This window comes from Lissotriton vulgaris, chromosome 3_1 (genome assembly GCF_964263255.1).
Source record: "Lissotriton vulgaris chromosome 3_1, aLisVul1.2, whole genome shotgun sequence".
Classification (NCBI taxonomy): domain Eukaryota; kingdom Metazoa; phylum Chordata; class Amphibia; order Caudata; family Salamandridae; genus Lissotriton; species Lissotriton vulgaris.
Genome location: NC_141689.1, coordinates 1,082,024,802 through 1,082,039,955, shown reverse-complemented (window position 1 = coordinate 1,082,039,955; position 15,154 = coordinate 1,082,024,802). Strand labels below are relative to the sequence as shown.

The following is a 15,154-nucleotide window of genomic DNA, read 5'->3' as shown; positions in this document are numbered from 1 at the left end:
AACATCAAAGTGAGAAACTGGGGGCGAGTTAATATTTCCTCTCTTTGCTCCTCGCTTTCCACCTCCAGCCCGACTAATGCGGATAACCCAGACTCCTCTCTCCATGACCAGGCTGCAGCCATTAATTCTTGGCTCATCTCATCTTGTGATGAACTGGTCCCTTGGAGATCGATTAGACTTAAATGCCCGCATGATGCGCAGAGCTGGTTTTCCTCCTCTCTACAATCTAAGAAACTTCAGCTTAGACAGGCAGAACGAAAGTGGCGCCGGCACTATGACCCTTCTGACAAAACAATTTACCCCTCCATTCCTAGGGAATATAAAAATGACATCCTCACTGCAAATATTCAATATTTTTCCACAAAGATTTTATTATCTCCTAATAAACCCAAGGAAATTTTCTCTGTTCTCAACAGTCTTTCCAAACTTGATCGAGTAACCGCCAAACCTCTTCCCTCTCAGGACCTAGGTGATTCCCTTCATGATTACTTCTTCACAAAAATTTCCACTATTAAACTTTATATATCTCCTCCATCTCCCTTTTTCATTCCTCCCTTACCCCATCCTAGTATACATTCCTTTCCACATTTCCCACCTATTCTGACAGAGCATTTTCTCAGTTTGGTGAGCTCCACGAAATCCGGCTCTCCCACTGATAGTTGCCCTTCACATATCCTCCGTGAGATCTTTTCGATCTGTGTCGATCCACTGCTTACTCTCCTCAATAAATCACTGGCCTTGGTCGTTGACCCTAATCTTTTAAATCAGCCATGATCGTTCCTGTGTTGAAAAAGGTGGGAGCTGATCCGACTGTCTCTTCCAACTTTCGACCCATCTCCCTACTCCCCTTTTTGGGTAAGGTCTTGAAGAGATATGTCGCTAATTGCCTTAGCTCTTTTATAGAGGCCTCCGATTATTTTAATCCTTATCAGGCTGGTTTCCGCCCTACTCATTCTACGGAAACGGTCACTCTCACAGTGCTGGATGAACTGAGAGTTAGTGCTGACCGTGGATCAACTCAGGCCCTTGTACTTCTTGATCTGTCGGCTGCCTTTGACACGGTCGACCACCACCTTTTTGTCGACCGTGTCCGGGCAGCTGGCATTTCTGATGTGGCCTTGAGTTGGGTCCCCTCATTTCTGGAGAACCGCCAACAAGAGGTTCAGCTTTCCCCTTATTCTTCTATACTGCGTACAGAGGTTCAGCTTTCCCCTCTTGTCTTCAAACTTTACATTTTTCCTTTAATTTTTGCTTTACCAATCGGGAGGTAACAGTGTTTAATTACGCTGATGATCTTCAACTTATATTTACTTTTTCCTCCTCTACTGACTCTATCTCCCATTTTCAGAATACTATGATTTTTATCCAGGACTGGATGAGCTTAAACCATCTAAAGTTAAATCCCGACAAGACAGAGCTAGTCCTGTTCGGAGGCTCATCTGACCCCTGATCTTCTAATTTTTGGCCCCCTTCCCTTGGACCTGCCCCCTCCCCCGTCAAGTCGGTGAAAAGTCTGGGCATCAAAATAAGTGACGATCTTTCGATGCTTACCCAGATTAGTTTGATCGTCTCTTCCTGTTTTTTATGCCTCCGCACTATTCGTAAGCTTTCTCGTTTTTTTACCATTGATGCTCTTAAGGCTATTCTTCTCGCCTTGGTTATTTCCTGGGTCGATTATGCCAAATTCTCTCTATATTGGTATTCCGGCCTACGAACTACGCCGACTCCAGCTCATTCAAAATCAGGCGGCTAGGTTGATTTATAATCGGCCCAGATTCCATCACACCCTTCCGTTGCTGAGGCAACTGCACTGGCTACCAGTTTCCCATAGATGCCTATTTAAACAGGGGTGTCTTATTTTTAAATCATTAGCGGGCTTCGCTCCCTTCTATATAGCCTCTAGGCTCTCAACCTACACTCCCTCTAGGAATTTACGGTCTTCCTCCAAGAACCTCTTGGTTTTCCTTGTTTTGTTAGGAAGAAACATGGGGGGTCGAGCTTTTCTTTCCTGGCTCCCCAATTTTGGAACTCTCTTCCTGATAACCTTCGATCTCCTCAAACCTACTTGGAATTCCGCAAAGGCTTGAAGACCTGGTTATTCATTAGAGCTTTTGAGGTCTAATTGTTATCCTGTTTTGCTGCCGACTGCTTTAGCGCCATGAATCCTTTTTGGTATACGTGCGCTCTACAAATTCCCCCAACTTCAACTTCAACTTCATGTATGCGACCAGAGGAGCAGATTTACAGAGCCCTGACCTGCCCTCCACAATTTGTCAAAATATGGGGTCAGTAGAGAGAACTGGAGGGTTGCGTGTCACATGGCTTAGACGCAAAGCCCAGTTATGGGGCCAAGATATGGAGGTCATGAGAGGTTAACTCAGGTACTTACAAAAGATTAGGTGAAACCATCCCACTACCATGGAGATGAAGGTATGAGTGGAAAATATGTTGGGGGGATTTTCTGTTTCAAGGTTTTATCATATATCCTGTCCGGGGAAAGGAAGGGAGTTTTTAGTTTACTATTGCATGTTGTATTAATGCAGAGTGAAACTGACTTAAAATAAATTATTAATATTATCAAAGAATTCAAGTTCTGTGATATTGTTTCTATCTGTAAATAATTGAATTATTTTAGTTTGTATATGGCTATGTTTTGCACCTTGAAATTCAATTTTGGAAGCGCTGTACAATGCCTATTTTGATGGCTGCATAAGATACTGTAAATGATGACCGTGGTGCAAGAATGCCTGTGTTGTAGGCGGGATTGTGTTTGTGCAGGAAGGGGCATGCACCTTCCTGCAGAAAACAATCCATAGAGGCATACTCCTCTTTCTATTGCTCCATGCAACACACATAGAATGAGGAAAAAACGAGGAGAAATAAAGATATGACGCTTTGTTACTTCTCGGGGAGGTATATCTTTTTGGCACATTCCCAAGTTTAACAGGTTTGGTAAATCGGGGAATGCATCAAAACCACTGGATTTGCATGGGAACGCCTCCCTTGCCTAGAGTAAGGCAGTGCAGTGATTTGCACTGCGTTGCTTTACTCCAGATTTATGAGGCGTTGCATGGCTTCATAAGCCTGACTCAGAGCCTTGTGTCAGGCATGTACCACTTTGCGTGGTGCAAACAGGGTGCAAGGCTTTCATAAACATGCCCCAAAATGTTGGCGAAGTTACGTTCATTTTAATTCACAAGACTCTGTTCATTTCACTCAGGAGTTGGTTTGCATCTGCAAGGCGGTATTGCAGTCTTGTGCTGTGGCTACGCAACTCCTAAAGCTACTTAATGCAAACAACTTCACAACCACACATTCTAATAGCGTAGCATGTCAGCCTGGTTTAGCCGGTGTGACAGCTTTAGCAAGTTCTGACAATAACAAAACGACTCAAATACAACTTTGGTATCTTTATTATTCTTCGATCTGATGAAACTTAGAATCTCCTTTGAATAGCAGTGTTCAGACTTGAAGCTTATTTTCAGTAATTAGCGATAAAGGGCCATATGTAGGAGGCCTAATTACGCTTGCAAATGCTGAAATTTGCAGAATTTCAGCATTTGCGATCGCAATTAGGGCAATGTGCTATGTAGCACACAAAAACCCACATGCAAAATAAGGAATTCCTAAATTTGCGATTCCTTGTTTTGCTATTGCATTTAAGGAATCGCAAATTGCAATTCCTTAAATGCAATGTAGGAAGCACCCAAGTTGTGCAAATTTTGGCTTAAGGAATCGCAAAATACCACCAACTTCAGGTTGGTGGTATTTTGCGATTTCTTTGAAAAATTCACTTTTTGGCATTTTTCAAAGTGCCATGTGGGTCACATACATGCCCTTAGGGCATGTATGTGGGCTACATGTGCACACATGTTAATTTCAGGGGTACAAAAGGTGTCCTATTGACACCCTTACAACCCTGAAATTGCATTCTCTATTTGCGATTCTCTAATTGAGAATAGCAAATTGAGAATGTCTTCCCATTCATTCCTATGGGCCTTCTAGCCCATAGGAATGAATGAAAAGGTATTCCTTATTTGCGAATCTCAGTTTGGACTTCACAATTAAGGAATAAGTGGGATTCGCAAAAAATGTTGCTAATCCTACCTACATTGCGTTTTGCGATTCTCTAATTGCGATTCCCTAAAAATCCGAATTTGAGAATCGCAAAACACAAATTACCTACATATGGCTACTACAAAGTGACGTGTCGATTGTGAGCAAACAATGAAAAATAGGTAGTCGTCGTACACAGTAAGGTTTAACATCTGTCAATGAGAAGTCAGTGGACAATGCCACTAATTAAATGCATTATTTATCAGTGCACTTTATAAGTATTTTCGCTCATCAATATTCCTTTTTTCAGACATCCATTTTCACTCCAGCGTTTGGATCGCAAACTAAAGTCTGTGTGAACAGTCTCATGAAAACGGAAGAAGTAATCGAGCAGCTTCTGCAGAAATTCAAGGTATTTTATACACTATAGAGACTCACGTTTGCATGTTTATATGTTTTGTGACACCTACAGACACAGTTTCTCAAAGGGGATAACAGATCCAGCACTCCTGTAACTTGTATTACTCAATTTAATCTCAGACTAGACTTCCTGAAGGGAAGCAGCTAGTCTTGCATTACTTCTAATGCAAGACAGGCACCAATTATGAACTGTTCAGATTAAGGTGCAGAGATACTGTGTGGCCAGAAATAACATTCAGTCCACCTTAATTAAAGGTTTGTGACACTAGGATGAGGTATAACATGCAGATGTATATTCCTCTCCTCTGAGCTCTAGGAGCAGGTATGACTGCCGAGCAGATCCTGTGGAGGGGAGAGGAATGGTAGCAGGCAGGGGTGACTGGAATAGTCACGTGGGATAGGCATGTTAAATGCCCCCCCCCAATTCTGTAGGAGGGGTCATGCTTGGGCCGGACTGCTTTCGTACATGTAGCCCCTGCCTCCTTTAACATTACCAGCATTATTTTCAGCCAGTAAACTAAGGGGCATATTTACGAGAAAATGTCAGAGCGCGGAGCTTCGCCAAATTTGGCAATGCTGTGACATTTGCAAAATGCAGGGATGCATTGTAGTCAAAAGAATATTCCGCACTCTTGTGTTTTCCCTAGTGCTGGTGCTAAATTTAGCTGCCTAGCGCTAACGCAGGCACCCTTGCACTATAGTATAAGGGTGCCTGCCTTGCATGGAGTGATTGTTTATGTGCAGGAAGGTGTCCTTTCCTGCACATAAACAATCACTAATGGTGATTTGTGTGTGCTGCACCAGCATGAAACACCTCCAGCAGCACCCATTGCACACCCCTTTCACGCTAAGTGACCAGTGTAAAGAGGCCTTATTTACAAGACTCTATAATGTTTTAATCACATTATAGGAAAAATGCACGGTTGTATATTCAACAAAGCATACACAATTGTAACGGTATTGGTGCCCCTGGGGGTGGAGGGGGAGTGATATAGTGAAGGTATAGTGGGGGGAAGGATAGGTGACAGTAAAAACGTGATGTTGATCAGGTAGTAAAAACGAGAAATCAAATGCTCAGTAGTAAACAAAATAAACAGTTGCTCATTATCATAATTTCAACAAAACACATGCCCCAATGTCCAGTTAATGCAAAATTGGTGGGTTGATTAGGGCTGTTGTAGGGTAAGGATGGGTGTCGACGTTTCGACCCTGGGAAGCAGGATTTATTCACATTCCTTGCACACGGGTCTTCTTCAGGACGGGCGGTAAAATAGGGGCAGCCAACCTGAGTATGTCCGGTGGGGGATGGAGTTGTTCCAAAGAAAGGTCCTTAATATTGGTTCAAAAGCTAAGGTAAAGTTCGGGTTCCTTGAAAGGTCAAAATGCTGGACGAAGAACCACTCGAACCATCGAATGGCTTGAAAGTCCGCTGGTCTATAATTGAAGCAGGGATGCTGATTAGATCCAATTGCGGTGTCGGTCGGCTTTACGCTCGGCGTCTGACTCAGGTTCCTCGCGGAACCCGAACTTTACCTTAGCTTTTGAACCAATATTAAGGACCTTTCTTTGGAACAACTCCATCCCCCCACCGGACATACTCAGGTTGGCTGCCCCTATTTTACCGCCCGTCCTGAAGAAGACCCGTGTGCAAGGAATGTGAATAAATCCTGCTTCCCAGGGTCGAAACGTCGACACCCATCCTTACCCTACAACAGCCCTAATCAACCCACCAATTTTGCATTAACTGGACATTGGGGCATGTGTTTTGTTGAAATTATGATAATGAGCAACTGTTTATTTTGTTTACTACTGAGCATTTGATTTCTCGTTTTTACTACCTGATCAACATCACGTTTTTACTGTCACCTATCCTTCCCCCCACTATACCTTCACTATATCACTCCCCCTCCACCCCCAGGGGCACCAATACCGTTACAATTGTGTATGCTTTGTTGAATATACAACCGTGCATTTTTCCTATAATGTGATTAAAACATTATAGAGGCATTAAATCTTTGTTTACTAGCTTTATTATTTTTTGTGTAATTATATGCTCTTGTTCACTGGGACCCCTTATTCTTAACGCTAGCTACCCAGGTCCCAGCGACTTTTGGGTTAACCCTGTTCTTACTTAACGTTATTTACAAGACTGCGTAAAGCTACAAATGGATGCTTAACACTGCTTTGCAAATATGGAGAAGGGCATATCGCCACCAGAACATCGCTGAAAGTAACATTCCGGTGGCGATATCCCCATGTAAAACTGCCCCACAGTCCTCGTGTTCCCATGATTGGAAAATCCAGCTATCGGAACACTGCATCAGTCGTGATGTTCCTTAGAGATGCCACTCCAGCTAATTTGTAAACAGACCCATGGAGCATGTTTCATTGAAATGTGGGGTGGATGAGACCCAATTTCTTCTCCGGGACTTCAGCATTTTGATGGATTTATCAGGCACATTTCTATTACTAAAGGCCTCTAATGGCATCCTAACTGCCTATATGAGCCATTCCCTCTGTACCCCCACAATTATATTAACTTATATTACTGGAAGCAACATGCACCCATCCTACTAGTGAGATGAGAACAACTGGCATCACAGGAGGCGATCCAAAAACACAATACAGGAGGCGATCCAAAAACATAATACAGGTTCCATTTCTGCACTCCCATTAGTCATCCAAATTAAAAAGACGTTCAATCCAGAAGTATCTTCTGTCCAAGTTTCCAAATGAGATGTTGTGCTGCCCCACTGCTAAAGAGCCTGGTATCAGATCTCTATTGTGTCCCATCAAATAATATATATATGTTTGTTAGGGCTGCCATGTTAAGACCATCTGACGGGACACAATAGAGATCTGACCCCGGGCTGGGCATGAGAAAACAAGCATTCAATCATAACATAACATTTCTGGTTCGCAGTAGGGGGTACGCTAACTTGACACTATTATGAAATCCGTTTCATATTGGATAGCAGCATCACACAATTTTGACATTCCCAAAGGCTCAAATTTCAAATGGGCCAATTCACTGGATTAATCTGAGATAAAATCCTAAACTTACTACTTTTGGTATTCACAGAAGGCATTTGGAAGTAGTAAAGTTAGGACTCCTAACTTTACTACTACTAAACTGAGACAAAATCCTAACTTTGTGACTTTCAGTATTTACAAAAGGCATTTAGTGGTAGTAAAGTTAGGATTCCTAACGTTACTACTACTAAATGCCTTCTGTGAATCCCAAAAGTAGTAAGGTTAGGATTTTAGCACAGATTAGTTCTGCGAATCAGCACCTATATTCGTAACCATCATATAAATGGTTAGACTTTGAAAATTGCAGAATACGTCAATGTAGAGGGGTATGTATGTGCTTTGTCCCAACACATTAGATAATATCTCTTTCAAACACAATTTTTTGTTGTAGAAATCACAGCCTGATGATTTTTGAGTCAGAACTATAGTCCATAACATGATGGAGTATTTGGTCCAAGGTGAAATGTTGTTTAAGAATATCTTTACAGTCTATCATTTAATGCAGGATTTTATGCGGTAAACTGCTTATAGAGAATATTTTGTGTGCTTCCTCTTTTGTCCTTTTATGAATTCATAAACATACATTGTTGTATTAATTTATAGCTATGTGAGTCATATGGAAATATCCCCCTAATGAAGGAGTCATAGGTCCGAAATGCATTGGGGTTGACATGAATTTCTGTGAAATACGTATCATGGACTATGTATCCAGACTTGATTTCATTTAGAAATTAATTTATCATGACAATACAACAAAAAAGACACATCTCCTTAAAACAGATACAAAAATACACCCATTATTTGTGATGAGATGAATGACTGCAGGATTTAGACCCAAAAGTACGATCATTGCATTTTGCGAGTCTCTAATTGCGATTTTTTGTGACTCGCAATTAGGGACTTGCAAGATGCAATGTACTAATGTGTCGCAGACACATTTAGTGATTCCCAATAGACTGCAAATGACCTACCTCATCAATTTGTGACCCGTTATGAATGACCTCTAATCACAGGGATGGTGGCCTGCTGGGATCTGTAGACCACCATGTCTGTGATTGCTTTTTAAATTAAGATTTCATTTCTGAAATGCAGACCCTTTTCCTTAAAGGTAAATGAGATGCATTTAAAAAAGAAAAATGAAAAGTTAACTTTTCATTTTTTAATGGTAGGCAGTGGTCCATGGGACCACTGCCTGTTCTTAAAAAATGTTGGTGCCCACATTCACAGAAAGGAAGGGGTTACTTGGGGATCCTTCCTGTTTGCGAATGGGTTACCACCTCCTTCAAGGAGTCGTTAAAATATGAATTTTTGCAACTGCATTCCCGTCGTGAAACATTCATACATATCCCAGCGACTCGCTATTAGGAAGGGACGCCCTTGAAAGATCTCTTCCTAATACTGACTCGCAAACCCTATTTTGCGAGTCGATAATAGCTCACCGACTTGCAAAATATGCCTAGTGTGCAGGTATTCTGTTCAGTCACAGAACTGTGCACAGAGACTCAAGACCTCAGTGAATTAGGGTTTACAAAAAACTCACCTTAGTACCCAAAATCCCCTACCAGACTAGCGTTAGTGTCTCATTAGCTCTTTGTCCTATAGCAAAGTTACCAATGATTAGACAACCCAGAACATGCGACTTAGGATACCTCAGGTAAGGTGGGAAACATGAGCACTCTTTCGTTATACTCTCATACCAGTCCAGAACAGGGAGTAAAGGGAGACACGAGCAAGTTTGAAATGTTTATTTTAACGTCGTGATCTCAGGTGCAGCATCTTAACTAATACAAGCAGACATACGATAAGAAATAAGATTGTCAGCATAGTTACTATTCCATAAAATACAAAAGGAGAAAGCATGTTATAATACTGAATGGAAACAGGTTAAATATATACCTATATTTCACCCTCCCTTGCTAGTAGGTTATTTTATAACTAAAGAAGGTCTCTTAGGCTTGCATAGGCGACCCCATACCTCAGAGATTAGCAGGGGTGAATCACATGGAGTTCAGCACAAGCTCTCAGCATACGAATGTTTTCCAAGTGTGATTCAATCATGCCTACACAGTGTATTAATAAAGGCGCCAGTATTTGAGCTGTCCACATCTGCATACATGTTATGTCTAGAACGTGCGCTGATCAGTGTAGTGTCCTGCAGGACACGTTCTAGTCTTTCTAGAAAGTGTAACCCACACTGTACACCCACTCACCACCAGTGTCACAAGTCAGGTGACCTGGTCAATAAAAGGGGCCGAGCGCACGTGCTCGAGGCCAGCTACTGCCATATATCTCCTGGTGTCTGCGTCCATCCTTTATGTAATGTGGGCCTGAGGCCCGACACCACAATCAGTTTGAATAACAGAAACAGTGTTGATATCACATTGAAGGCCTTGGCACTCACTGTTCAGACTAAGCTTACGAAGCAAGTCTAGCAATGTAGAAAAACAAGTTATTTTCATGTGAAGCAAAACACTCAGCCTAACTCTAAACAATAACTAACGTGCGTGCCGTGTGCAAAAGAAAGCAAAAGATAAAATGGCGTTTAAACTTTTAATAAGCTCATGCTAACTTAACACTGTATGAATGCAAGGCTCAGCCCCACTACACTAGTACATGTGAAAAGGATATTTAGATGTCACAAATGGGCCGATTTTCCATTTGTGACTGGTAAAAGCCGTCGGAGATCTGGGCATTAGAGTTATTTGCTTTGGCGAGTGCCAGTATGCTTCCTTGGAGAGACTTCTTATTGCTGAGGCTGCCAAATAATACCACAACTGCAGGTTTGCCTCTTCCCTAGTAGCTGTGTGGTTGGATGTGAGTTTATGTGATGATCTCAATGAACCTTCCTGGTATAATCCAGTAGATCTGTATTCAAATATCTTTGCAACTACAGATTACATTTGAAAAGGCAAAAACTTGAAATGTTTCAAATCCCAAATTCAGGTTCACGAAATCAGATATTAAGGGGTTTTTAATACCTAAACCATGCTTTCTGCGATGCAAAATTAACAAGAATGGTAAATGTTCCTTCACAGGCAGTTTGAAGTTAGGAATGATAGCATGATAATTCTCAAATAATAGGTAAGAGTTGGCCTCTAAGTCTGATTGGGAACATCCACAAATCTTTGTGGGTCTTTAGACTTCCTCAATGGTTTTACACCCATTGTGTGCATTAGGGTTGTTAAATGTTCCCATACCAAACTGTGAATGTCTTTGGATTTGCTTAGGATAACTCCTTCGTAGAAGGAGACAACGCTTTTACCCTCCTTTCTCATGGGAGGGGTGATTGTTGTGGGTCATGTTTACTTCTCTTCTAACAATCCATTGTTCTAGCAGCCTTTGAGGACCATCATTTGAAACACAGTAGTTAAAGGGGAGATTAGGTGCAAATTATTTTACTGAAGTGTGAGACACAGTGGGTTCAGTTTGGGAGAAGAGGATTAGCCGTTTTGCAACACACAAATAGATTATATAACATTTCCATTGATTTAATTATGCTGTTGTTTTTGTATAAGCTTTTTTTAGACAGCTCGTGTTATAAAAGCTATAAAAACACCATTTTGAATAAAAAGAGATATAAAAATAAACAATTCATACAACAGCCTATTGCAGATAAAGTATAAACAAACAATCCATCCTAGTACCCAACTGCAACCAGAGCACAGCGTGCTGTTCGACACATCAGCGATAAAGCAATCAGAACAACATAATACAATAAAAACATACATTGAACACATTATAAAATAAGGAGGAAGAGGCATTAAGATGCTTCCTATTATAGTGCCTCTTCCGTTGAACCCAATTTACAATCCACCCCTGGGGCCAACATTATGGAGACTAAAAGCAATAAAGTGCCCGTGCATAGTATAGTACGCTTTTCCTTTTTAGCATTCAAACTTTGAAACTCATTGCCCGCACACCTGTGACTTCTGGCAAACAGATCTGTCTTCAGGAAGGAAATTAAACTGTGGCTCTTTTCCCAACCCTGAACATGTCGGCTACTGTTTTTGCATATCACCTAGCGCCAAGACGCCTCGGCAGTAGTGCACTCTACAAATACCTTTAGTCAGTCAGTCAGTATATAGATAAAACATAAATTGACAGGTCATGAGTCCTGTGGCAGCTGCATGTAATCCTCATACTACTGGGTGCTGTACCATCACTGTCTGGATCTTTCGTCTTATGAGCCATGCATGGCTTAAGCACTTAGCCACGCTACTGGCAAAGAGTGGTTTAGGATCTGATCTAAAGATGCGCAGGGCAACCTGACAGTCCTGTGTTCCCAGTTGCTGGCAGATTGGTTTTAGCCATTTTGTCCTCAGCATTGCGTATGCCTGGCAAGCAAACATGACGTGGGCAACACTTTCTACTGGGCCCCTTCAACATGGACATTCCTTTGGTGTTGGGTTGCATGTGTGCCAATTGGCTGTTGTCTCACAGACCGGGAGTGTGCAGAACCTAAAATGGATGTATAACATCCTGTCCAGAGGGACCTGGATTATATCTAAAAAGAGCTCTAAGTGTCTGGTCTGTTTATAGAGATAAAATTCTGCAGTTAGTCCCCCCAGGTTTGGTTTGCTAGATTCTTTTTGGTCCACCCATTTCCAATAGAGACATTTAAGCTCTTCTTTCCTTGTTGGGTGATGGATATCCCAATGTGCTTGAAACCCTAGTGCTGACATCATTTTCCTAACGTTGGAGATCCAGCCTACTTCGCTACTTGTGTCTTTCCTGATAACCTCAGATAGGGCTTCCGTGTAGGGTAAAAGCTTAGGGGTCCGCCTAATGCAAACCCAAAAGAGCAGCAGTGCGAAGCCTCGCTATGTCTCCAGTGGATCGCCTACCCATGTCGAGCATAAGGGGGGGGGGGGATGAGGTGAATGTTTTGGGGCAGCATCAGTAAATCCATTAAGCATTTATGCTCAGATCTGCAGAGGTCGTGAGCCTTGTCAAATCCCCACAACTCTGCTCCGCACAGTGCTATGCTGACTGCTTTTGCATCATAGACCTGGAGGGCTGGGACTACCGGTCTGCTATTTGAAGAGTTCCTTCCCAAGTGATCCCGGGACCTGTTTGTGGCCCATCAGCATCTTTCTTAGGTGGGGCTTCCATGACATTTTGTCTGAGAGTCGGACACCAAGATAATCGAAAGTGCCAACTCTTTCCAAGGTGGTCCCACCTAGCAAGTGGCAGCCTCTATAGGACTTGTGGGGGTAAAAGGCCATGAATTTGGTTTTTGAGGTGTTAATAACCAACCCCCTGATATTGCAGAAAAGTTTAAACCTATTGAATAGTCACTGCAACCCTACTGGGGTCTTTGCTTTATTATACTTTTATTACACTTAATAACCTCCATACTTCAAACTTGAATATGGGGCATGAATAAAAGTCATACAATAGAATTTGTTCTAGTTGTTACCCTTTTAGGGCCAGATGTACGGAATCACAGGTTTGTGATTTCCTAATACCACATTTTTGCAATTTGCTATTAGGAAATCGCAAACTGTGATGTCTTACAGTGTGTTTAACACTGTTTGCAATTCCCAAATGAGTCGCAAGGAACCTGCCTCATCAGTATTCATGAGGCAGGTTGCAATTTGCGACCCATTTGGAATGGCCTGCACTCACAGGGTTGGTAGCCTGCTGGGCTCAGCAGACCACCATATCTGTGATTGCTTTTTAAATAAAGCTATTTTTTAATTTGCAATGCAGACAGTTTTCCTTAAAGGATAATGGGGTGCATTTCAAAAATTTTAATGAAAAGATAATTTTTCATTTTTTAAGAGTAGGCAGTGGTCCGTGGGATGTTGGCGTCCACATTGGCAAGGGGGAAGGGGTCCCTCAGTGACCCCTTCCCGGGTTACCACCACCTTCACGGAGTCGGTAAAATATGAATGCATTGCTGTTACAAAACATTCAGACATGCCCCTGCGACTCGCTATTAGGAAGGGACGCTCTTGAAACGCCCCTTCTTAATACTGACTCACAAACCCTATTTTGTGAGTCAGTAATAGGTTACCGACTCGCAAAATAGTGTTAGTACAAACCAAATTACTCTTTAGCAGTCACAAACAGCCAATTCTCCATTTGCAAATGCTAAAACGTGTTGTACATATTTACCCTTGTGTGCAAATATGTTTAAGCAGAGAAAACATCTCCTTTTGGCATGCATACCAAATTTGAAATTTGTGCAACTCTGTAAAACCTTAGTGCATAATTACTGCCGACTTACTAAAGAGACAAAAAAGGCAGTTTAAACACAACAATTGTATTCATTTTTAGGACAGAGTTGTGGAATTACTAGATGGTCAGCATTCAAAAATCCCCCCTTCTAAAAAAATGATGGAGGAATATGGCAAAAATATGGATTTCTTTCTCATGACCCCCCAGTCCCAAGCCATCTGGAACTTACCTGTCTACATGGGGGATTCCAACTCTGAAGTGATAGAACATAGAACATTAACCAAATGTTATGTGGCACTTACAATGTCTTTGCCTCCACATTTCTAAGAATCTTCTATTGGGCCCCATGCAAATTTCTATTTTTTTCTATACAGTTGTAAAATTATCAGTAACTTATTCAGATGAAATGTTAAATAGAAAAATATTGTCTCAATTCTAACATAATATCTAAGTCTAAACACCATTAAATATGGCTACTCTGTAGTTTCATATAGCCCCCTCAATAATGCAATTAATTATCTGTTTTCTATGTATTTCACTATTCCACAGATTGAAAACCACCCTCATGAGTTTGCACTTTACATCATACATGCATCAGGAGGTAAGGACATTTTATGTTTGTGGTTTTTACTCCGGCATATGTAATATGTTTACCTGCAAAACAGTAAATGATTAAGACTTGATCTATGGTAAGATATCCTACTGTTTTTTTGGCTGTAGCCTGTGCCTTAGAAATGTACACCTTTTACAGAATCAATCATTCATACCTAAATCTGCTGATTTTATTAGGACAATGCGATCTAATCATTCTTTCATTGCTTTATTTCAGTCATAACAATAACATTAACAATAACGCGGTGGACTCAGCGGATCCACAATTCAAAAAAGTCACTGAAAAGCTAACTCTAGCATGAACTTTTTGAACCTTCAATTTGCACTGGCTAATTTAGAATCTCTTCCCGAAATCATTAGGAAGCCAAGAATACCTGTCTTTTTATCGTTTGATTTAAAGGTTGTTTTAAAATTTGCACTTTTTTGCACAAAAGATCGCACAGGAAAGTACTTTTTTTGTTATATTGTATTGTATATTGTAACGGTTTTTATTATTAACTATACAATAAACAATTTTATTTATATGTCAGTCATAACAATAATAAAAGTACTGGTCTAATCTATAAAATCATAATGCACCATTCTGAAGATACTGTTAAATAACATCTATAGATGCACTGTGGGCTTTAGTGAGTAGTTAGAAGGTGGTAAAACTTTACACCGAATGGGCCAGATGCTTTCTGAAAAATTTAGCAATTGAAAAAATTATAACTGGGAACATATCGGTTCTACAGATTCTCTCTGCTACCCTATATGGGCAGGCGTTAAGAACATGTCATAGGATAATTATCCAGCGCCTTCTGTGCTTGGAGTATTTTAAACAAAAGAACAATATATGTTCTGTTGCTTA

At 41.2% G+C, this 15,154-nt stretch overlaps 1 protein-coding gene across 2 annotated transcripts in view; it reads left to right on the top strand.

The window, feature by feature from the left end:
• The window catches only part of RASSF6 (Ras association domain family member 6), a 312,787-nt gene that overhangs the window by 266,653 nt on the left and 30,980 nt on the right, over window positions 1-15,154 (top strand). For both annotated transcript variants that reach the window (XM_086961518.1, XM_086961519.1), the window contains exons 7-8: window positions 4,367-4,468; window positions 14,242-14,293. In XM_086961518.1, coding sequence (XP_086817644.1) covers window positions 4,367-4,468; window positions 14,242-14,293 — 154 coding nt within the window. The remainder of the gene's footprint in view (window positions 1-4,366; window positions 4,469-14,241; window positions 14,294-15,154) is intronic.